Here is a 22,475-nt window from a genome sequence, read left to right as displayed (position 1 = left end):
AAAAAAATAATCACTTCCACTTCACCCCTCTGTTCGTTCGAAATACCTCTCCAGCTGAGCCTTAAACTTATTTAGGCTATCAACTTCCATGACAAGGGATGGAGGTCTATTCCACCAACCAACCACCCGCTGGCTAAAGGCAAATTTCCTCACGTCTATCCTACATCTGTCTTTTCTCAATTTGAATTTATGCCCTCTCAGGTGATTATTCTGAGCAAGAGGAAGAATCCCATCAGCATTGAGCATGCTCAAACCATTCAAGGCTTTATACACCTCTATCAGATCACCTCGCTGGTGCCTAGTCCCCAGACACTGTAATTTGCAAAACTTAAGCCTTTCTTCGTAAGAGCACCCCTTTGTTCCATTCACTAGTCTTGTTGCCCTTCTCTGTACTCGTTCCAGCATCTCTACATCCTTCTTGAAATGAGGCCTCCAGACCTGTATACAGTACTCTAGGTGTGGCCTGACCATTGCCTTATACAAGGGAATAATTACCTCCTTATCCCTGCTAGAAAAATTCCTATATATCATCGACAATACACCATGAGCTACTCTTGCAGCCCGTCTGCACTGCTCAGAAAACTTCATATCTGCCTGCACAACCACCCACAGGTCCCTTTCATTCTCTGCCACTGTCAGTGTAGTACCACAGAGTTATTACGTTGCTCTGTGATTGCTGTTTCCCATATGTAGTACTTTACATTTGTCAATGTTAAACTTCATTTGCCACCTCTCAGCCCATCTGCTCAACCTTTCCAGATCCTGTTGCGGTAGCATATTGTCAGTAGTTTCCTTGACAACCCTGCTAACCTTCGTATCGTCTGCAAACTTGGACATTAAGCTTGATATACCATCATCAATATCATTTATAAATACAGAAAACAATAATGGACCCAATACTGAACCCTGAGGGACTCCACTAATAACATTAGTCCACGATGAGCAGTGTCCATTGATTACCACTCTGTCTTCTCCCCCTCAACCACCCCTTTATCCATAGCAGCAATTTGCCTCCAATGCCACACTGCTCCAATTTGTGCAGCAGTCTTCCATGTGCAACAGTATCAAAAGCCTTTCTAAGATCCAAGTATATAATATCAAAGTTATTCCCTGCATCCAGTTCTTTTGTGACTGCATCATAGTATCCAATCAAATTGGTCAGGCAAGACTTCCCCTTAACAAAACCATGCTGTGTCTGAGCTATAACTGAAGTCTTGTCTAGATGATCCTGCAGTGCTTCTTTAACCAGTGCCTCCATTAATTTTCCAGGAACAGAAGTTAAACTAACAGGTCTATGATTACTTGTGTCGCTCTTTGATCCTCCTTTATGAATTGGGGCCACATTTGCACATCTCCAGTCCATGGGTACTTCTCCTGAGTCCAAGGAAGCTCTCATAATTATGGCTAAGGGTTTGCTTACTTCCTTTGCTGCCTCTTTTAATATAACTGGATAGATCCCATCCACCCCAGGTGCCTTTCTTGTATTTATCTTCAACAATTTCTCCTCCACTTTACTCTCAGTTATTACAAGTTTCTCTAGCTTACTGCCAGAGTTGAATACACCTCTGGCATTCCCCTCGCTAAATAACTCCTCATGTGTGAACGTCGATGCAAAATATTCATTCAGTTTGTTAGCTACCTGAGCAGGATCATCAACACTTGACCCATCGATATCAAGTGGACCAATCTGATTCATCCCCTTCCTTCTAGAATTTACATAAGTAAAGAACTCTTTGCTGTTTTTCTTTGCATCCCTTGCCAAAGATTTCTCGTAATCTGCCTTCGCCTGCCTAACCTCCTTTGTAACTTGGTTACAGATCAACTTGTATCTATCATAGGCTTCTGTGTCACGTGTTAATTTGTATGTATCCCATGCATTTTTCTTCTCTGCCATATGTCTCATTAGTTCATCTGACGATGAACTAATGAGACATATGGTATTAAATATATGTATTTAAAATTTTCAGTACAATATAAAATTATTTAATTATTTCTTAGATACTGTAAAATTTGAAAAAATAAAAAAATTAAAAAATCACTATTACAAAAACACCCTGTGTAAGTTTTGCACGGGTCCCCAGGATCCACAAGTAATTCTTGAACAGGCCCTGCAAATTTTGGGGCTGGCCCTGATTGATCCCTCTCATGCTTATGCCACTCGATATTACATAGATGTTCAGTTTTTGATTTTCGCTTTACTTTTTCTGCAGATATTTTCATTGGTATGGTTTTCCTGAATTTCCGTATCATCCATTAAGACTCTGTAGATAAACAGTCCACTAGGTGGTAGTGATCACAGTATATTCATGTGGGATTTGCTTAAAGATGTAACTGTTGTCAAGGGCAAAAAGAGGGTCTTTTGCTTTGATAAGGGTAACTACAGTGGCGTGAAACAGTTTATCAGTTAAGGGTAATTATGCAATGTGATCCGCTATGACATTGTCAGAACAAATTCAAAATGCAAAGCATTCAGGGAAGTAATCACAGAATCTACTAGTCTGTTTATACCAATTAAAAGATACTATTCAAGTCTTAGACCTAAATGGATGTAAGAAGAACTGATGAGGTGGCAGAGAAGAAAAGTGCATGGATGCATAAAAATTATCGGGTGATACAGAAGCATGTTGTAGATAAGAACTAGTCTGCAGTCAAGTCTCAAATGAGGAGGTTAGGCAATCTAAGGCAGATTATGAGATGTCTAAGAAATATTACAAAAAAAAAGCAACAAAGACTTTACTTATGTAAGCACTGAAGGAAGAGGATGAATTGTATTGATCCACTATTCACAAATAGTTTAACTGTTGATGAACCTGCACTGGTTCATCAGCAGTTAAACGGAATAGGTATTTTGCATATACATTCACACAAAGAATTTTTTAAGAGTTGGGCAAACCAGAATTTTATCAAAATCTAACAAAGAGCTGAATGATTTTGTGATAACTGAGAGGAAAGTGAAAGAGAAATTGTTGAAGCTAAACATAAAAAGGGACAGGTGGGGAGGCAGAAAAGGAGGTAAGCAAACTTTTAGCCATAATTATGACAGTATCTTTGAATACAGAGGAGATTCCTGTGGGATTGGCGATGTGCAATTCTATCCTCAATTTAAAAAGGGTGCAGGCAGGTCAAAAGGAGACGTGAGTAATTATCAACCTGTTAGCTTCACTTCTGTTCAATGGAAAATCTTGTCTGACCAAGCTGATTGAATACTATGATACAATAACAAAGGAACTGGATGCAAAAAATAATTTTGACATCATGTACTTAGATTTCAGAAAAGCTTTTGATACCATTGCACATAAAAGACTGCTGTACAAATTAGAGCAGTGTGGCATTAAGGGAAAGTTACTGCTGTGGATAAAGGGATGGTTGAGGAGAAGAAGTGAGGGGTTGTTATTAGTGGACACTGCTTTTCTTGAACAAATTATATTAGGCGAGTTCCTCAGGGTTCAGGCTTGGTCTTGTTGTCTATATTTATTAATGATATTGATGAATGCATATTAGGCTTAAAGTCTTAAGTTTGCAGATGATATAAAGGTTTGCAGTTAATGACAGTAATCAGGGTACACTACTGCAATGTGATCTAGACAAATTAGGTAGATGGCTGAGAAGTGGCAATTGAAGTTTAACATTGACAAATGCAAAGTACTTTGTATGGATAACAGTAATTCCAGATTAATGTAACAACTAAGTGGTTAATTACTATATTTAACCTAATAATTACTATATCTAACCATGTAATGCCCTTCCCTAATCATGTAGTGCCACACTCAGGGGTTTTGGTGAACAAAAGAGATCTGGTGGTAATTGTGAAGTGAGATATGAAGTTCTCTGAGCAGTCCCAAGCGTCTGCCTGTGGTTTGTCAATGATAATTACAATTTTGCAGATATAAGAACAGTTTTTCCAGCAGGGAGAAGAGGTGATTATCCCATTGTATAAGGCAATGGTTAGGTCACATCTTGAGTACTGCATACAGGTCTGTTAGCCTAATTTTAGGAAGGACATGGATCTGTTAGAATTGATGCAGAGAAGAGTAGCAAGATTAGTGAGAGGAACAAAAGGTTGCCCTTATCAGGAAAGGCTTCAGTTTTGCAAATTTCTGTCTGGAGACTATACACCTGTGAGATCTGATTGAAGTATTTACGTGTTTGAATGTATTGAGTAGGCTCAGTGTTGATGGATTCCTTATTCTTGACCAGACATCAGGGGATATAAATTCAAATTAAAGGTTGGTCATAAGAAAGATGTACAGAAGTTTGCCTTCAGCCAGTGGATAGTTGATTGTTGTAACAACTTTCTTCTGGTGTTGTAGAAGTGAGTAGGTAGGTAGCTTGAATAAATTCAAGGAAGAGCTTGATACATTATTAGCATTGTGTGTGTGTGTGTGTGTGTGTGTGTGTGTGTGTGTGTGTGTGTGTGTGTGTGTGTGTGTGTTGTTGCTGCTGCTGCTGCATAAGTTTCATTTTTTACATTGTTTGCAACTACTAATACTAATAAGAGTTGAATATAAGCTTACTATTGAGTAAAATATCCAAAAATTTAACTTCTAAAACACAAAGTTTTTCCTTATTTGGTAAACCATTGCATTGCAAAAATGATGCAGAGTAATATACGAAAATAAACACTTTCTTTTTGGGAAAACCTGTATTATGCAATGTATTAATAAATGCTATAATTCCCTTCAAATAAAAATCGTCACTGTCTTCTCCCACTTATGTACAATATCTCATTTCATATCCAGTGACATATATGCTCTCATCATTATACACAGTTGATCACTGAATTAGAAATAAATTAATAACCTTGTAATGACTGTTTTTTGTCATGGTCAAATTATTGTAATGTTTCATATATCATTAGATGTTATTAGATTAATAGAGGTTGGAATGTGAAATTTCACACATTTGCCTTCACTTTCTCACTGGAATATTATAATTTCATATTTAACCCTTCCCTGCTTTGCATCAAAAACAGAAGCAAGAATGTAGCTTTTTAATTAGTTTAACCTTGCGGTACTGGCACCTCATTTGTAACAAATGACTCTTTTTAATTTTTAGAAAATGTTTATAGGTTTTTTGTGTTCTACTTGAATATACCAATATTTCATCTTTTCTTAATGGATTTCAATTCTTATTGTATGTAATTTTTTTTTTTTGTTTTTAATGGAAAAAATTAACTATTTTAAAAATACTGTATTTTAAAAAATATTTATTGTGCTGAAAAAAAAAAAAAAAAAAAAAAAAACAGGCATAAAATATAAGATGAATTATCAATCTTCCCTATTCAGGAGACCCTAGTATCAAAACAGAGCTAGCGCTATGAAAATCGGTGGGTATGTCATTTAGGATATGGGGAAGCTATTTGTAGAAGAAAAAAAATTTAGTTCAAATTTCCTGCTGGCGGAAATTGGAACTAATTTGGCACCAGGGGAAAAAACAGCACATCACATATGTAAAAGTTGTCATTTACTTCAAGACATGCTGCTTATGCAAATAACATGCTGTTAGATAAAAGCAGAAAGGCCAACACCCCTGTCAATAACCATTATTGGCTCTTGCAAAAAAGCAACGTGCTCTTTTAGTAAAACTGTTCTACCAGAATAATAGTAATGCTAATGCAGCACTACGTGAATATCGGAAACTTAAAGGTTTGTGTAAAGGACTTTTGACGTCAGTGAGACTTCAAAAACTAATAAAGAAATTTGAAGTGACCAGGGACTTAGGTGTAATTCCGGGTAGTGGACGACCATGTATCAGAATGGAGGTAGTGGATGAAGTGGCTGTTGCAATGGACTCCAGGTCAGAACGTGAAACACTACCAGTCAGTAATGCCAGAGATGTGTCAAGAGACTTGAACCTTCCTTGGTCTACTTTACATAAAGTGCTTCAAATAATTTTATGCTGGTTCCCGTACAAGATTCATGTAGTGCAAGAACTAAAGTCTCGTGATTAGGAACAACGAATAGACTTTGCTCTACGATTTCTGACTTGTATGGAACTTGATGATACATGGGCTTGAATGATCTTGTAGTCTGATGAGGCACATTTCACTCTTCGTGGGGCTGTAAAAGCACAAAACTGCCAAATATGGGGAACTTCTCGTCCATCTGATGTGCATGAAAGACCACTACAAAGTCCATACGTTACAGTATGGACTTTGTAGTGGTCTTTCATGCACATCAGAGTTTATAATCAGACCATTTTTCTTTGAAGAGTCTACACCTCATGGCCCTGTAACGTGTATGTTAACTAGTGCACGGTACTGTGCTCTTTTAAGAGACCACATTATTCCTGCTCTGCAAGAAAGGCAATGCTTGGAGACCACAGTGTTCATGCAAGATGGTGCCACTCTCCACGTTGGTCGACAAGTGAAGCAACTGCTCCGCTCAACATTCGCAAATGATTGCATCATTTCTAGAGACTTTCCACAGTTCTGGCCAGCCCTCAATCCCTGTGATTTCTGGCTATGGGGATACCCGAAAAACAGAGTTTACCATGGCAGCATACAGACACTTGTTGATTTGAAAGCAAGAATTAAACAGCATGTAGCCAACATCCCCAATGAGATGCTACACGAAACTGTCTCACAGTCCTCTGTTTTTAGAATGTTATCTCAAGTGAAGGAAACACATAGAACAATATCGTTAGATTTTTAAGTTTTGATATTAAAATCTAATCCTAAGTTAAGTATTCCATCTCATGTTTACATTCCCAATTTCTCCCCTTGTGGTGGAAATATGAACTACTTTTTTTTTTACTTCTACAAATCGCTTCTCCATACCCTAAATGACATACCCACCGATTTTCACAGTGCTTTCTCTGTTTTGGCACTAGGGTCTCCTGAATAGGGAAACATATTTTATAACCACCTGGTATTTTATATTATAACCACAGGGTGTCTCAAAAATATTGGTACAAACGTTTAGGGGAGGTAGGTAACATCTAAAGAAATGTGAATCGCATAGGAACCCATAACCCGAAATGTCACCGTAAGTCGGTAGACGGCGCTGTTCATCAGTTCGGGAGAGGGAAAATTTCTGGTTTACTCATTCAAGCAGTAGTCGCTGCATGAAGAGCATGCATTGATATACAAACTGTGAGCTGGCAGACATGCACCTAGTGTATGGATTAGCAGAGCATAACCCGAAATGTCACCGTAAGTCGGTAGACGGCGCTGTTCATCAGTTCGGGAGAGGGAAAATTTCTGGTTTACTCATTCAAGCAGTAGTCGCTGCATGAAGAGCATGCATTGATATACAAACTGTGAGCTGGCAGACATGCACCTAGTGTATGGATTAGCAGAGGGCCCACACGGTGTGCACCCCCATGCGGCACAACATCGCTTTGCAATAAATGTGTGGCCAGGTATGGTCGGTGACTGCTTAGTCGGCCCATACCTGTTACCATCCCACATGAACTCCGCTAAATATCAGATCTTTCTCGAACAAGTTCTACCACGGTTACTTGACGATGTTCTAGCAAATGTGAGACGCAACATTTGGTTTCAACATGACGAGGCACCTACCCATTATGGAAGGTGTGTTGTGTTTGTGACCATTTGAACAGGTGTTTTGGGCGTCGATGGATTGGCCGTGGTGGACCCATTGCCTGGCCCCCACGCTCCCCTGATTTATTGAGCCTTGATTTCTTTCTGTGGGAGGCCCTCAAATCTATTGTGTATGAATTGCCTGTGGAGACGGAAATGGATCTCGTGGCGAGACTCATCTGCGCTGCTGCTACTGTCAAAGAAACTCCAGGTGTGTTCGACCATGTCCACCAATCTATGCTGCGTCGGTGTCACGCATGCATCGCGTCTCATGGTGGAACCTTCAAGCATCTGTTTTAACATCATGAAATGCATCCATCTCATACTTCATTGTTAATATTATGTCAAATAAATGTTTGCCACTAATTACTGTCTTGTGTCATTTCTGCTTCTTGTGCCTCTGTTACTACTTTCCCATGACGTTTCCGGTTATGGGTTCCTATGCGATTCACATTCCTTTAGATGTTACCTACCTCCCCTAAACGTTTGTGCCAATATTTTTGAGACACCCTGTATATACATTTTTTTTTATTATTTTTATTATTATTTTTTTTATTTTCCTGCTAATTTAAAATGGCCATATCGACCCACATGCTTTTCGTGGAAGAAAATAATGAGATGAGATTCTCAATTCTTCCATTATTTCAAGGTGTGGATGGAGTATATAACCCCTTCTAATGGATGCCATTCTTCACTGAGTCTGTTCTCCATACTCAAATCCCCCAATAATCAAATATGTGCTGCACAAGATCTGTTGCATTGTATGTACCATGCTCACTACCATCCTACTCTTGAAACCACATTCATGAATTCCTAGGCATCTATCTCTATGGGATGTTATACATCAGGAAGATGTCTATTAGCGTAACTTTGCATTCTCGTGAGTATGCCAAGTCAGGCTGTATGAGCTTGCATATGTGTATATCACACATACTGACTAATTGGTTGGTTGTTTTGGGAGTTTTTGGCACATTGACTGCATTAGTTATGTGTGGTTGCTGATTCATATGGTTTTTATTGTATCATTGGCTGATTTGCACATTGAAAAGGCAGAAAACTTAGAATAGCTCATGAGGGAAACTCTGCCTGAGATCAACTATTCCTTACTGAGTTCTGTACTTCACAGATGTTCATCAGAATTGTTGCTTCACTTTGTGACCTTCTCACAAAACTTGCCAGTTTTTGTTTGCAGCCCCACACAATATTCAAATATATGGAAAGATACTGCTATGAATATTACAATGTGGATAATACTCCTGTTATTGTTATTTTGTTTAATTGTTTAAATTTTAAATACTGAGTGTGTGTATCAAAATGCATTTGTTTTAATATTGATTTAAGAAAATTCAAAGAGACACGTGAAACCTTCTTTGCAAATTCTGTATTAGTGTACCCAAACCTATCACATTGTCTTCTGAAGTGTTTTTAATAACATTGCATTGTTTGAAGCTATCAGGTTATATGCCTGTTCCAATGGTATACACATACATTTAACTAAATTTTAAAGCCAGCAGCAATAAACTAAAAATTCTTAGTATTTGAAATTGTTATCATTTGAAACTTAATGCAAACAGCTGATCTGATACCTATTTTGATAACCCTGTAGTCTATATCAGTGGTTCCCAAACTACTGAGATCTACAAACCCCTTCAAAAATAAAAAAAAAAGTTTACGGATCCCTTCAAAAATCAAAAAAAAAAAAAAACTTTTTGGACCCCTATATGTAACATATGCATATATTATATATCTGTATGTTGTGGTCCACCATATATACAGGGTGTTTCAGTTAAACGTTTCAGAACTTCTAAGAGGGGTAGGGTACATCCTGACAACTCGAAATCATATAGCAATGTGGGGTCGGAAATGCTTTCCTGAAGCGGTGTTGTACACAGAAGCACCATAAAGAAAAGAGACCGTAAGTGAGAAATCGTTTTAATAATACATGAAAAGAAGCAAAAGGTACATGGATTAAAGTAAGTGTTCGAAGTTTCTTCCACGGGCTACAATGCACGCTTCACATCTCCGACGCATGGACATCCGAACATTCTGGAATACTCCAGGCGAATTTCGAATTTCTTCGGCAGCTACTGCGATTCTTGCAACCAGCTCCTCAGCATTGTCAACAGGGGTGTCATAAACTAGCGATTTCATATGACCCCAGAAATAAAAATCAAGACATGATAGGTCGGGTGACCGAGCAGGCCAACGCACGGGACCACCACGTCCGATCCACTGTTGACCAAATGTGACATCCAGGTAGTTACGAACATCTCCGCTATAATGGGCAGGGGCTCCATCGTGTTGGAACCACATTGTCTGTTGCGTCGATGCAGAAATCTGTTCATCTCTCAAAAGTTGTGGCAATACTTGCTGCAGAAAGATCAAGTAGATAGGTCCGGTTAGACGACACGGTAACAGGTAAGGTCCGATGAGGTGATCTCCCATAATACCGGCCCATACATTGACCGAAAATCGAATCTGTGCTGCACGACGTCGTATTGCATGCGGGTTCTCGACCGCCCAGATATGGTCGTTATGCGTGTTGAAAATTCCTTCCCTTGTGAAGGATGCCTCATCGGAAAACAACACTTCAGCAGGAAAAAAGGGGATTTGTAGCACATTTTCCAAGGTACCACTGTGCGAAAGCAATACGAGGTGCATAATCCTCCGGTTGCTGTGTCTGGACACGCTGCCTGGAGTATTCCAGAATGTTCGGATGTCCATGCGTCGGAGATGTGAGGCGTGCATTGTAGCGCCGTGGAAGAAACTTCGAACACTTACTTTAATCCATGTACCTTTTGCTTCTTTTCATGTATTATTAAAACGATTTCTCACTTACGGTCTCTTTTCTTTATGGTGCTTCTGTGTACAACACCGCTTCAGGAAAGCATTTCCGACCCCACATTGCTATATGATTTCGAGTTGTCAGGATGTACCCTACCCCTCTTAGAAGTTCTGAAACGTTTAACTGAAACACCCTGTATATGTATGGTCGACCACCATATTTGCAGACCTCCAGGGGTCTGCAAACCCCAGTTTGGGAAACGCTGGTCTGTATCATTCTTTGGAATTTAGTTTAATTATTCAAAGATGAAAAATTATGGTTATAAATCTTCATGTTGATGAAGTACTGATTTTAACATTAATTTTAAACTAATTACCCACTGAAATTTAAAAGAACTATTGTTTCTCCTGTGTGTTTTTACAGCTAATGAGCATACGCCGTTGTGGCCATTCAGATTGTTTCTTTTTTATGGAACTGGGTAGATCAGCTGTTATTGGATCAGGAGAATTGTGGATGCAAAGCGAGGATATTTCAATTGCACAAAACATGCATGAAGTTATATTAACGTAAGTAATTTTTTGAAAAAGTTATTTATCAGTTATGCCAAGGCACACAAAAAAAAAAAAAATGTCATTTTAATGACATGGGATATTTTAGTTCATATCTGTATTGTTTTTCTGTGTAAATTCATATCTGTATTGTGTATCTGTATGAATATGTGGTCATGGGCTGATTTGCATGTTGTTCAGGTTGAAAAACAAGCTGGAATAACTCATGAGGAAAAGCCCTGTTCCCTCCACCTTGGATTGCCAACTAACTACAACCTAGATTAAAGAACTTTAGATATTCCCCCGGTCATCCAAAGAGCAGATGGCAATTTCTTGTTCTTGTATATACCCTGGCATTTTGATTACATCGGAGGAGTTTACAATTAATTAATTTAACAAGTACAATAATTAATCATATTTAGCTGTCATGTAGGCTTGAACCATGGTCTACTCAAATTCATGTGCGTTATTGCACTCTCATGCCTGACTACTCAGTTCATGCCCACAAAGCTGCCATTGAGAACCCTAAGGCTCACTTGTACATGTAAGATATTTAACTTGTTTTGAAAATGACATGACTGAAAATGTGATACTATGTATATGTGTTATCATTTTCAGCCATGTTTACCACAGAGTTTGTGACTAAAGAATACCATAACATCACTGTGAAATTTACAGTTAGCGATCTCTTTAATGTAGTAGCAATAGTAATAGAGGCATGTGATGCAAGAATGCAAGTGTATGAGCTTATGTAGTATCAGCCAAAAAAAAACAATTTCGCATAACCATTCCACACAACCATAAGTAATCAACTTACTCTCTGGCTGAAAGCAAATTTTTATACATCTATCCTACAATCATCCTTTTTCAGGTTGAGTCTGTCTCCTTGTGTGTGTTATGTGAGAAATAGTTAGAACATCGTCTTATTAATTATACCCAATCCATTTAAAGCCTTAACCACTTCAATAAAGTGTCCTCACAGGTGCCTAATTTTCAAGCACTGCAATTTACAGAACTAAGGTCTTTTGTAGTAAGCGCAGCGGTGTGCTGGTAATTTTTATCAGCCAACCAACTAAAAAAAAACAAGACACAAGAATATGTATTTATATATTTCTTGTAATATATTTCAAACAATAATAAAAAAATTAATTTTTTTGTTGTAATTTCTGTGTAGCCAATTGATTCTCAAAAAATGTTTTTGTTGACTTTTGCCAGGCTCTTGTATCTGTAGCTAATCTGTGGTTGCAATTCAACCATGATTTGACAAATGGAGTTGCATCCCAATCTGCTAACTCTTTTCCCAATAAATTTATCGTCAATAAATCCGATATGTGAGCTACTGTTAAACTATTTCTCACGCCTTGGTATAAAAATTATCTTCATTAAACTGAAACCTTTTTCAGCTTCAGCACTACTGATTGCAATAGTCATTACCTGAAGAAGCGGCCCAGACAAAATTTAGCATACATTTGTTGGAAATAATATTCCTGTAAAATTGCTAGCAGAGATAATCACTACACAGTCTGCCACATAGGAAGGGGGTAAGGGGAAAGAAAGCATAAAGGTTGCCGAAATAGGCACACCCCAACTGGATTTTCCATGTCACCATATACAAGATTATTGCCCAAATGTCACTGGCCATTGTGGATTGAAGTGCATGCCACTCTACATTTATAGCCATTGTTGGTTTAACAACTGGCTCGCAAAATTCTTGAAAATTTAACAACCGACTCATGCGAGCCAGCTCAAGCACACGACTGGATAAGGGTATCTCTTTGTGTTCTTGACTAATCTGGTTGCTCTTCTCTGCACCCATTCCAAAAGAACCACATCATTTCTTAAAATGACCTATAGATTCCAGACCTGTATGCAGCACCCAGGATGTGGTCTGACCATGCCTTATACAATACCATAATCATCTGTTTGTACCTCCTGGCATACTATTAGTAGTAGCAATGATGCAAGAAAGCAAGATTATAAAGCATCAGCAAAAAAAAACTTCCCACAGCACCTCTCCATCGCCTTCCAATAATTTGTCTAGTTATTACTTGAATTTATTCAAACTACCCACTTCCACAACATCAAATGAAAATTTGTTCCAACAACCAACCATTCGCTGGCTAAAGGTCAACACATCTGTTATGCAACCTTCCTTCCTCAATTTGAATTTTTGCCCCCTCGTGTGTAGTCTGAGCAAGAGGAAAAATCCTGTCAGCATTGAACTTGCTCAATCCATTAAAAGCCTTAAAACACTGCAATCAAATCACCTCACAGGTTCCTAGTCTCCAGATGCTACAGTTTGCAGAACTGAAGTCTTTCTTGGTGAGAGCACCCCTTTGTTCCCCTCCAATCTCGTTTCCCTTCTCTGTACTCATTCCAGCAGCTCTACATTCTTCCTAAAATGAGGCCTCCAGACCTGTATGCAGTACTCAAGATATGGCCTGACCATTGCCTTATACATTGGGATAATCACCTCCTTATCCCTGCTAGTAAAATTCCTGTATATCATTGACAAAACCCCATGAGCTGTCCTGACAACCTCTCTGCAATGCTGAGAGAACTTCATATCTGTGTATCATTAACAGAATCCTGTGAGCTTTTCTGGCAGCCTGTCTATGCTGTTCCAGTGTTGGACTGCACAGTTATCCCTAGGTCTCTTTCATTCTGCACCACCTTGAGTGTGGTATCACCTAACTGGTATGTTATTACCAATTAAATTAATTATTATGTTATTACCAATGTTAAACCTCGATTGCCACTTCTCAGCCCAGTTTATCTAGGTCTTACTACAAACTTAGACTATAAGCTTGATATGCCTTCGTCAGTATTGTTAATAAATATTGTAAACATTAAGAGAACCAGCACTGAACACTAAAGGACTCCAATGAGAATGTTACTCCAAGAATTGCAGTTCCCATTTATAACCAGCTGCTGTCTTCTGCCACTCAACTATCCCTTTATCCATAGCAGTAACTTACCTTAAAATGGCATACTGCTCCAATTTGTACAGCAGTCCTTCATGTGGAACAATGTCAAAAGCTTTACTGAAATCTAAATATATGGTTTCAAAATTATTATTCACATCCAGTTCCTTTGTTAATATGATAATCTCCCCTTGACAAATCCATGCTGTGATTTCTGTATAATTCCATTACTGTTAAGATTATCTTGCAATACTTCTTTAGCCATTTTCTTCATTATTTTTTCCTGGATCAGAAGTCAAGCTTAGAGGTCTGTAATTGCTGACTTTGCCCTTTGTTCTCCCATTGCAAATAGGAGAGACAGCTGGACACATCCAATCTTTAGGAACCTCCCTTGAATCAAAGGATGCTCTCATAATTATGCCCAAGAGTTTGCTTACCTCTTTTGCTGCTGCTTTTTATATAACTGGATAGATGCCATTAGGCCTATGCGTTATTTACTTTTAGTTTCAACAATTTCTCTTTCACTTTGTTCTCAGTTATAACTTAGTGTATATTTGGTGTTTCCATTCCTAAAAACTTCTCATGTGAATTTAGATGTAAAATGTTTTTAGTTATCAATAGTTATGCCATTCTTATCTAGTAGACCATTGTTGTTCATCCCTTTACTTCTAGTTTTAACATGAGTAAAGAATTTTTTGCTGCTTTTCTTTGCATTCTTAGCCAAGGACTTTTCATAATCTGCCTTTGCTTCCCCAATTCCTTTGGTGACCTGATTGCAAGAGATGAGTTTGTACTTGCTGTAGGATTCCATGTCATGTCCCATACTAGTTTATAATCATCCTCCACATTTTTCTTTTCTGCCACTAGTCTCATGAGTTCATCTGATATCCACCTTGGTCTAAACCTTGAACAACCTCTTAGTTGCTATGAAATGCTTAACATATTCGCTGCCTTTACTCATATAAGTGAAAAATTGCATTAGGAGTGATGTGCCACAATGCATATCTGAGCTCAAAAATACACCGAAGTGTTGTACCATAATGCACATGAGCAGTCAAACAGTGAGTGCACTAAACATAAAGGCAGATGAAATTAACAACTACTCAGTATTCCCATACTGAATGAACACTTTGCAGTAATACTTGGCTTTTGTTAATAGACTTGGCACAGTTTTGTTTTTGCATATGTTGTTAATTTATGTACATGAATAAACTTTTTATTAAATTAAAATTGTTAAATCTGCATTGTTTAAAATTTGTTTTGATTTCCAGCTCAAGACAAGAGTAAGTGTTCACTTTTAGCACTGAATTCCAAAATTTAATTTTCAATCATTGTATACGAATTTCCGGCTGGGGATATCGGAATGTGATTTTTTTTTCAACATTCCAAAAATTATGGCACATTGAACAAGTTCTCTCACATTTAGGTTGCTTCAAATGTGTTAATTAGCTTCTGTGATTACTTCCCTGAATGCCTCTGCCCCGAGGTCTGCTGACGAGGCTACTAGGAGACGGTTGTGTTCAAAGCCGCTAAGTGGATTTTTCTTATTATTGATTTGAAATTATTGTTTTTCTAAAACTTTTGATTTAAATTTAGTAGTATAACATTATTTTGTGATTTTCTGATTAATTTGGTGTATTTATTCTTTACTCGGCCTTGTAATTGCATAAAAGTATCGGTAAGGGTATCCACGTGTTTGCAACTCCGCTGAACTAGAAGTTCTTTAGCCATATTTAGCCGCTTGATTGAATATTTTTTACATTGAATTATTTCTGTAAGTAGCTTATAGACCTGCGAAAATTTATTTTTATTTTGTTACACAGAGCATTAATAAACTACAATAAATAAATTATATAAATAAATAAAATAAATAAATAAATAAATTTTATTATGTACAGCTTATAGACCTAGTAAGGATCGTTAGTTTATTCTGAATTGAGACAGCGAGATTTGAAAGTTAATTAATACTTAAGTGTCCGTAGATTCACCATTCGTAACTTTCCCGCCTTTGTGATACGATAGTTATATACCGTACTAGATAGCGTTAGTTGAACTTCGTTAGCAGTTAAATTGTACTTTTAAATAAATACATATAACGACTTAGATTACAAACGTAATATAATTAATTATATTTAACTTAATTCATAACATAATTAATTATAATTAATTAATAAATTAATAGAATCATGACTCAGACCAGAGCAGCAAAGCAAAAGGCTCAAGCTAATGGAAGTGCTGTGGCTCAGAGCAGAACTGAGGGGGGGCAGTTGTCCTCTGACTCACAGCCTTATAAAATGCACTGTTTGCTTGATGTTTGCAGAGCAATCAGGTACGGGACATGATACTGCCATGGGGGATGTCTTTGTGTGTGCGCGATGCAAGGAGTGTATTGATATCAGGCAACAACTCAGCGTTCTTGTGGGCCTGTATGTGAGAGCTTGAAGGACAGGGTGGATGCCCTCGAAGAAACTAAATTGAGGGGCCCATCAAGCTCTCAGCTGCCCAAATCAACGCCAGAGCTTGCACTTGGGCATCACGTTACACAGAGACAACCCCCAAGGCAGAATGCGCTAGTCCCGAAGGAACTAGTAGTTGTTGGTGACTCTATTGTCAGGGAAACGGGGAACATGCTTTGTAAAAAGGATAGGTGGAACAGGACCAGGGTATGTCTGCCAGGGGCAAAGGTTGATGACGTTGTAGAGCGAATATCATCTTTTAAGGGCACAAAAGGTGATATAGTTGTACACGTTGGCACTAATAATATTAAGAGTAGGAGACCGGCAGAATTACTTAACAAGTACAGGTCACTGTTGAACAAAAGCCGAGAATTAGGGTTGAATTTGAAAGTGTCTGCAATTCTGCCCAGACACGATAGTAGGGAGTATATGATGAGAGCCTTGTCGATCAATTCGGCACTGGAAAGATTGTGCAAGGCTCAAGGGGTAGAATTTTTTTCAGCCTGGACTGTACTTGTTAACAGGAGAGATTGCTTCTACAGGGATGGGATACACTAAAATAGAAAGGGTGCAAGAATATTTGCTGATGCTATCGAGGCAGTGTTAGGTCGGTCGGAAAACTGCTAGCTTGGGGGGAGACAAAGACCAATAGATTGACAGTAGCCACTGGCAGAGGTGAAAGATTCTTGCACTGCTTCTATTAGAATGAGCAGAAGCTTGAAAAACAAGATGCATGGTATTTCAGAGACTGCTGGGAGCCATTTCGGTACAAGTAAACACATGGGTTGTGTTAGGGTAGCTAAGAATAGAAACAGGTGCAGGTATACTTGCGTGTACACCAATGCTAGGAGTTTAGTAAATAAATTTGATGAATTTGAGGTATTGCTCAAAACATCAAAGGCAGATATTGTTGGGATATCAGAGACGTGGTGTCACACAGATATAAGGGATGCAGAACTGCAATTTGGGGAGTACAACGTCTACAGAAAGGATAGACAGGATAGGAAGGGGGGAGGGGTTATGCTATTAGTTAAGAAACACATAAAAACCAAGGAAGTGAAGCCAGTCGACATCGCTGGACAGTGCAGTGTTGAGTCAGTTTGGTGTGACATAAGCATTGGGAGATCAAAATTGAGAGTAGGAGTGTGCTATAGGCCTAATGACTCTGATGAGTATAATAAGAAACTGTACAGGGAAATAGAGTGGGCCAGTAAATCAGAGTCTTATAATGGAAGATTTTAATTTCCCAGATATTGACTGGAATTTGGGGGCTGGTCACTCACACACTAGCAGGGCTTTTGTGGATTTATTGGATGATTGTTTTCTACATCAGCATGTTCGGGAGGCAACTAGAGGGAGTAATACTCTTGATTTGATTATCAGCAGTGATTCTTCATGCATTAAGAATCTGCAGATAAATGAACCACTAGGTGGCAGTGATCACAGCGTGCTGAAGTGGGATTTACTCAAAGAGGTAACTACCATTAGGGGTAAAGGGAAGGGTTATTGCTTCCGTAAAGGCGACTACGATGGACTGAGACAGTATTTAAATTCTATACAGTGGGACCAACTGATGATGTTACCAACAGCAAATTCAAAATGGGAAGCATTCAAAGAACTTATCTTGGAAGCTACTAGGCTTTACATACCAACTAAGAAATATTGTTCAAGGTTTAGGCCAAAATGGATGTCAGATGAACTAATGAGGCATATGGCAGAGAAGAAAAATGCATGGGATACTTACAAATTAACACATGACACAGAAGCCTATGATAGATACAAGTTGATATGCAACCAAGTTACAAAGGAGGTTAGGCAGGCGAAGGCAGATTAAGAGAAATCCTTGGCAAGGGATGCAAAGAAAAACAGCAAAGAGTTCTTTACTTATGTAAACTCTAGAAGGAAGGGGATGAATCAGATTGGTCCACTTGATATTGATGGGTCAACTGTTGATGATCCTGCTCAGGTAGCTAACAAACTAAATGAATATTTTGCATCGACATTCACACATGAGGAGTTATTCAGCGAGGGGAATGCCAGAGGTGCATTCAACTCTAGCAGTAAGCTACAGAATCTTGAAATAACTGGAAGTAAAGTGGAGGAGAAACTGTTGAAGATAAACACAAGAAAGGCACCCGGGGTGGATGGGATCTATCCAGTTATATTAAAGGAGGCAGCAAAGGAAGTAAGCAAACCCTTAGCCATAATTATGAGAGCTTCCTTGGACTCAGGGGAGGTACCCATAGACTGGAAATGTGCAAATATGACCCCAATTCACAAAGGAGGATCAAAGGCTGACACAAGTAATTATAGACCTGTGAGCTTAACTTCTGTTCCAGGAAAATTAATGGAGGCACTGGTTAAAGAAGCACTGCAGGATCATTTAGACAAGACTTCAGTTATAGCTCGGACACAGCATGGTTTTGTTAAGGGGAAGTCTTGCCTGACCAATTTGATTGGATACTATGATGCAGTCACAAAAGAACTGGATGCAAGGAATAGCTTTGATATTATATACTTGGATCTTAGAAAGGCTTTTGATACTGTTGCACATGGAAGACTGCTACACAAATTGGAGCAGTGTGACATTGGAGGCAAATTGCTGCTATGGATAAAGGGGTGGTTGAGGGGGAGAAGACAGAGAGTGGTAATCAATGGACACTGCTCATCGTGGACTAATGTTATTAGTGGAGTCCCTCAGGGCTCAGTATTGGGTCCGTTATTGTTTTCTGTATTTATAAATGATATTGATGATGGTATATCAAGCTTAATGTCCAAGTTTGAAGATGATACAAAGATTGGGTTGTCAAGGACACTACTGACACTATGCTGCTGAAACAGGATCTGGAAAGGTTGAGCAGATGGGCTGAGAGGTGGCAAATGAAGTTTAACATTGACAAATGTAAAGTACTACATATGGGAAACAGTAACCCCAGAACAACTGTTTCAACTCTGTGGTACTACACTGACAGTGGTAGAGAATGAAAAGGACCTGGGGGTAATTGTGCAGGCAGACATGAAATTCTCTGAGTAGTGCAGATGGGCTGCAAGAGTAGCTCATGGAGTATTGTCAGTGATATACAGGAATTTTTCCAGCAGGGATAAGGAAGTGATTATTCCCTTGTATAAGGCAATGGTCAGGCCACACTTAGAGTACTGTATACAGGTCTGGAGGCCTCATTTCAAGAAGGATGTAGAGCTGCTGGAACGAGTACAGAGAAGGGCAACAAGATTAGTGAATGGAACAAAGGGGTGCTCTTATGAAGAAAGGCTTAAATTTTGCAAATTGCAGTGTCTGGAGACTAGGCACCAGCGAGGTGATCTGATAGAGGTGTATAAAGCCTTGAATGGTTTGAGCATGCTTAATGCTGATGGGATTCTTCCTCTAGCTCAGAATAATCACCTGAGAGGGCATAAATTCAAATTGAGGAAAGACAGATGTAGGATAGACGTGCGGAAATTTGCCTTTAGCCAGCAGGTGGTTGGTTGGTGGAACAGACTTCCATCCCTTGTAGTGGAGGTTGATAGCCTAAATAAGTTTAAGGCTCAGCTGGACAGGTATTTTGAACGAACAGAGGGGTGAAGTGGAAGTGGTTTTTTTTTTTTTTTTTTTTTTTTTTTGGCTGATGCTGCATAAGCTTGCTTTCTTGCATCAAATGCCTCTACTAATGCTAATGCCTCCCATTTAGAATTTACAGTTTGTGTGAGAGAGAGAGTCAAAAGTAGAAGGGAATCACCAAGAAAGAGAAGAATGATGATTTCCAGCTCAGGACCCTGGGTATGCCAAGTCCATACTCACTAGATGTGAGCCCCTGGGGTTAAATTATTTCAGATCAAGATATTGCTTTCTTTTGTTCCTTCCCTAACAAGCTGCTGCAGATAATAGACATCCAGTAAATCCAGAAAATTTCTGTCTGTGTAGAGTGATCAATCCACAAGTTCCAGTCAATATCTAGAAAGTTAAAATCCCCATTATAAAATAGTCTGATTTACTGGCCCATTCTGTTTGTCTGTACAGTTGGTTGCCATACTCATCACAGTCATTACACCTATAACACACTCTTATTCTCACCTTTGGTTTCCCCATACTTATGTCATGCCACTTTTATTCAATGTTCCACTGGCCACTCACATCATCTTAGTGCACTGCTTTAGATTCTGTATGCTTTTTAACTATCTCTCCCCCATTCCTGCCTGTCTTCCTGTACACATAGTACTCACTGCATTGAAATTCTGCCTTGTTATGCTTCCTCATTTGTGCAGGCTGAGCAAAAGGAAGAATGCAATCAGCATTGAGCTTAATCAATCTATTCAAAGCTTTAAACACCTCAGTCAGATTCACCTCACAGGTGTCTAGTCGCCTGATGCTGCAGTTTCCAGAACTGAATCCTTTTTTGATAAGAACCCCCTTTGGTTCCCTTCACCAATCTTGTTGCTGTTCTCTGCATCCATCCAGCAGATCTACATCCTTCCTAAAATGAAACCTCCACACCTGTATGTATGAAGTACTCAAGATGCAGCTTAATTATTGCCTTGTACAGTGGGATAATCATGTCCTTATCACTGCTAGCAACGTTCTTTTATATCATTGACAAAACAACATGAGCTGTCCTGCCGCCTGTCTGCATTGCTCGGAGAACTTCATATTTGACTGTACAATTACCACTAGGTCTTTTTCATCTTCCACTAACCTGAGTGTTGTACTGCACGGTTGGTACGTTACTCTAGGGATTACTGCTACCCATATGTGGTACTTTTCATTTGTCAACATTGAACTTCATCTGCCATTTCTCAGCCTATCTGCTTAATTTTTCTAGATCTTGTTGCAATATCATACTTTGATTACTGTCGTTAACTGAATTGCAAACTTTTTTATCATTAGCATTAGTAGAGACATATGATGCAAGAAAGCAAGCTTATGCAGCATCAGCCCAAAAAAAAAATAATACATAAATAAAAAATAACCACCCCCATTTCACCCCTCCGTTCGTTCGAAATACCTGTCCAGCTGAGCCTTAAATTTATTTAGACTATCAACTTCCACAACAAGGGATGGAAGTCTGTTCCACCAACCAACTACCTGCTGGCTAAAGGCAAATTTCTACACATCTATCCTACATCTGTCTTTCCTTAATTTGAATTTATGCCCTCTCAGGTGATTATTCTGAGCAAGAGGAAGAATCCCATCCACATTGAGCATGCTCAAACCATTTGCCACTTTATACACCTCTTTCAGATCATCTCGCCGGTACCTAGTCTCCAGACACTGTAATTTGCAAAACTTAAGCCTTTCTTCGTAAGAGCAACCCTTTGTTCAATTTACTAATCTTCTTGCCCTTCTCTGTACTCGTTCCAGCAGCTCTACATCCTTCTTGAAATGAGGCCTCAACCTGTATACAGTACTCGAGGTGTGGCCTGACCATTTCCTTATACAAGGGAATAATCACCTCCTTATCCCTGCTAGAAAAATTCCTGTATATCATTTACAAGACAACATGAGCTACTCTTGCAGCCCATCTGCACTACTCAGAGAATTTCATGTCTGCCTGCACAATTACCCCCAGGTCCTTTTCATTCTCTACCACTGTCAGTGTAGTACCACAGAGTTGAAACAGTTGTTCTGGGGTTACTGTTTCCCATATGTAGTACTTTACATTTGTCAATGTTAAACTTCATTTGCCACCTCTCAGCCCATCTGCTCAACCTTTCCAGATCCTGTTTCAGCAGCATAGTGTCAGTAGTGTCCTTGACAACCCAATCTTTGTATCATCTTCAAACTTGGACATTAAGCTTGATATACCATCATCAGTATCATTTATAAATACAGAAAACAATAATGGACCCAGCAGCGAACCCTGAGGGACTCCACTAATAACATTAGTCCATGATGAGCAGTGTCCATTGATTACCACACTCTGTTTTCTACCCCTCAACCATCCCTTTATCCATAGCAGCAATTTGCCTCCAATGCCACACTGCTCCAATTTGTGCAGCAGTATCAAAAGCCTTTCTAAGATCCAAATATATAATATTAAAGTTATTCTCTGCATCCAGTTCTTTTGTGACTGTATCATAGTATCCAATCAAATTGGTCAGGCAAGACTTTCCCTTAACAAAACCATGCTCTGCCCGAGCTATAACTGAAGTCTTGTTTAGATGATCTTGCAGTGCTTCTTTAACCAGTGCCTCCATTAATTTTCCTGGAACAGAAGTTAAACT

The 22,475-nt window shown here is 38.9% G+C and overlaps 1 protein-coding gene across 5 annotated transcripts in view; it reads left to right on the top strand.

Moving 5' to 3' along the window:
- Window positions 1-22,475, top strand: part of LOC150085489 (uncharacterized) — a 265,026-nt gene that overhangs the window by 104,550 nt on the left and 138,001 nt on the right. For all 5 annotated transcript variants that reach the window (XM_090374071.1, XM_090374070.1, XM_090374069.1 and 2 more), the window contains exon 5: window positions 10,752-10,894. In XM_090374071.1, coding sequence (XP_090230197.1) covers window positions 10,752-10,894 — 143 coding nt within the window. The remainder of the gene's footprint in view (window positions 1-10,751; window positions 10,895-22,475) is intronic.

This window comes from Mastigoproctus giganteus, chromosome 5 (assembly GCF_048544385.1).
Source record: "Mastigoproctus giganteus isolate SK-2022 chromosome 5, ASM4854438v1, whole genome shotgun sequence".
Lineage (NCBI taxonomy): Eukaryota > Metazoa > Arthropoda > Arachnida > Uropygi > Thelyphonidae > Mastigoproctus > Mastigoproctus giganteus.
This window is presented reverse-complemented; position numbering and strand designations above follow the sequence as displayed.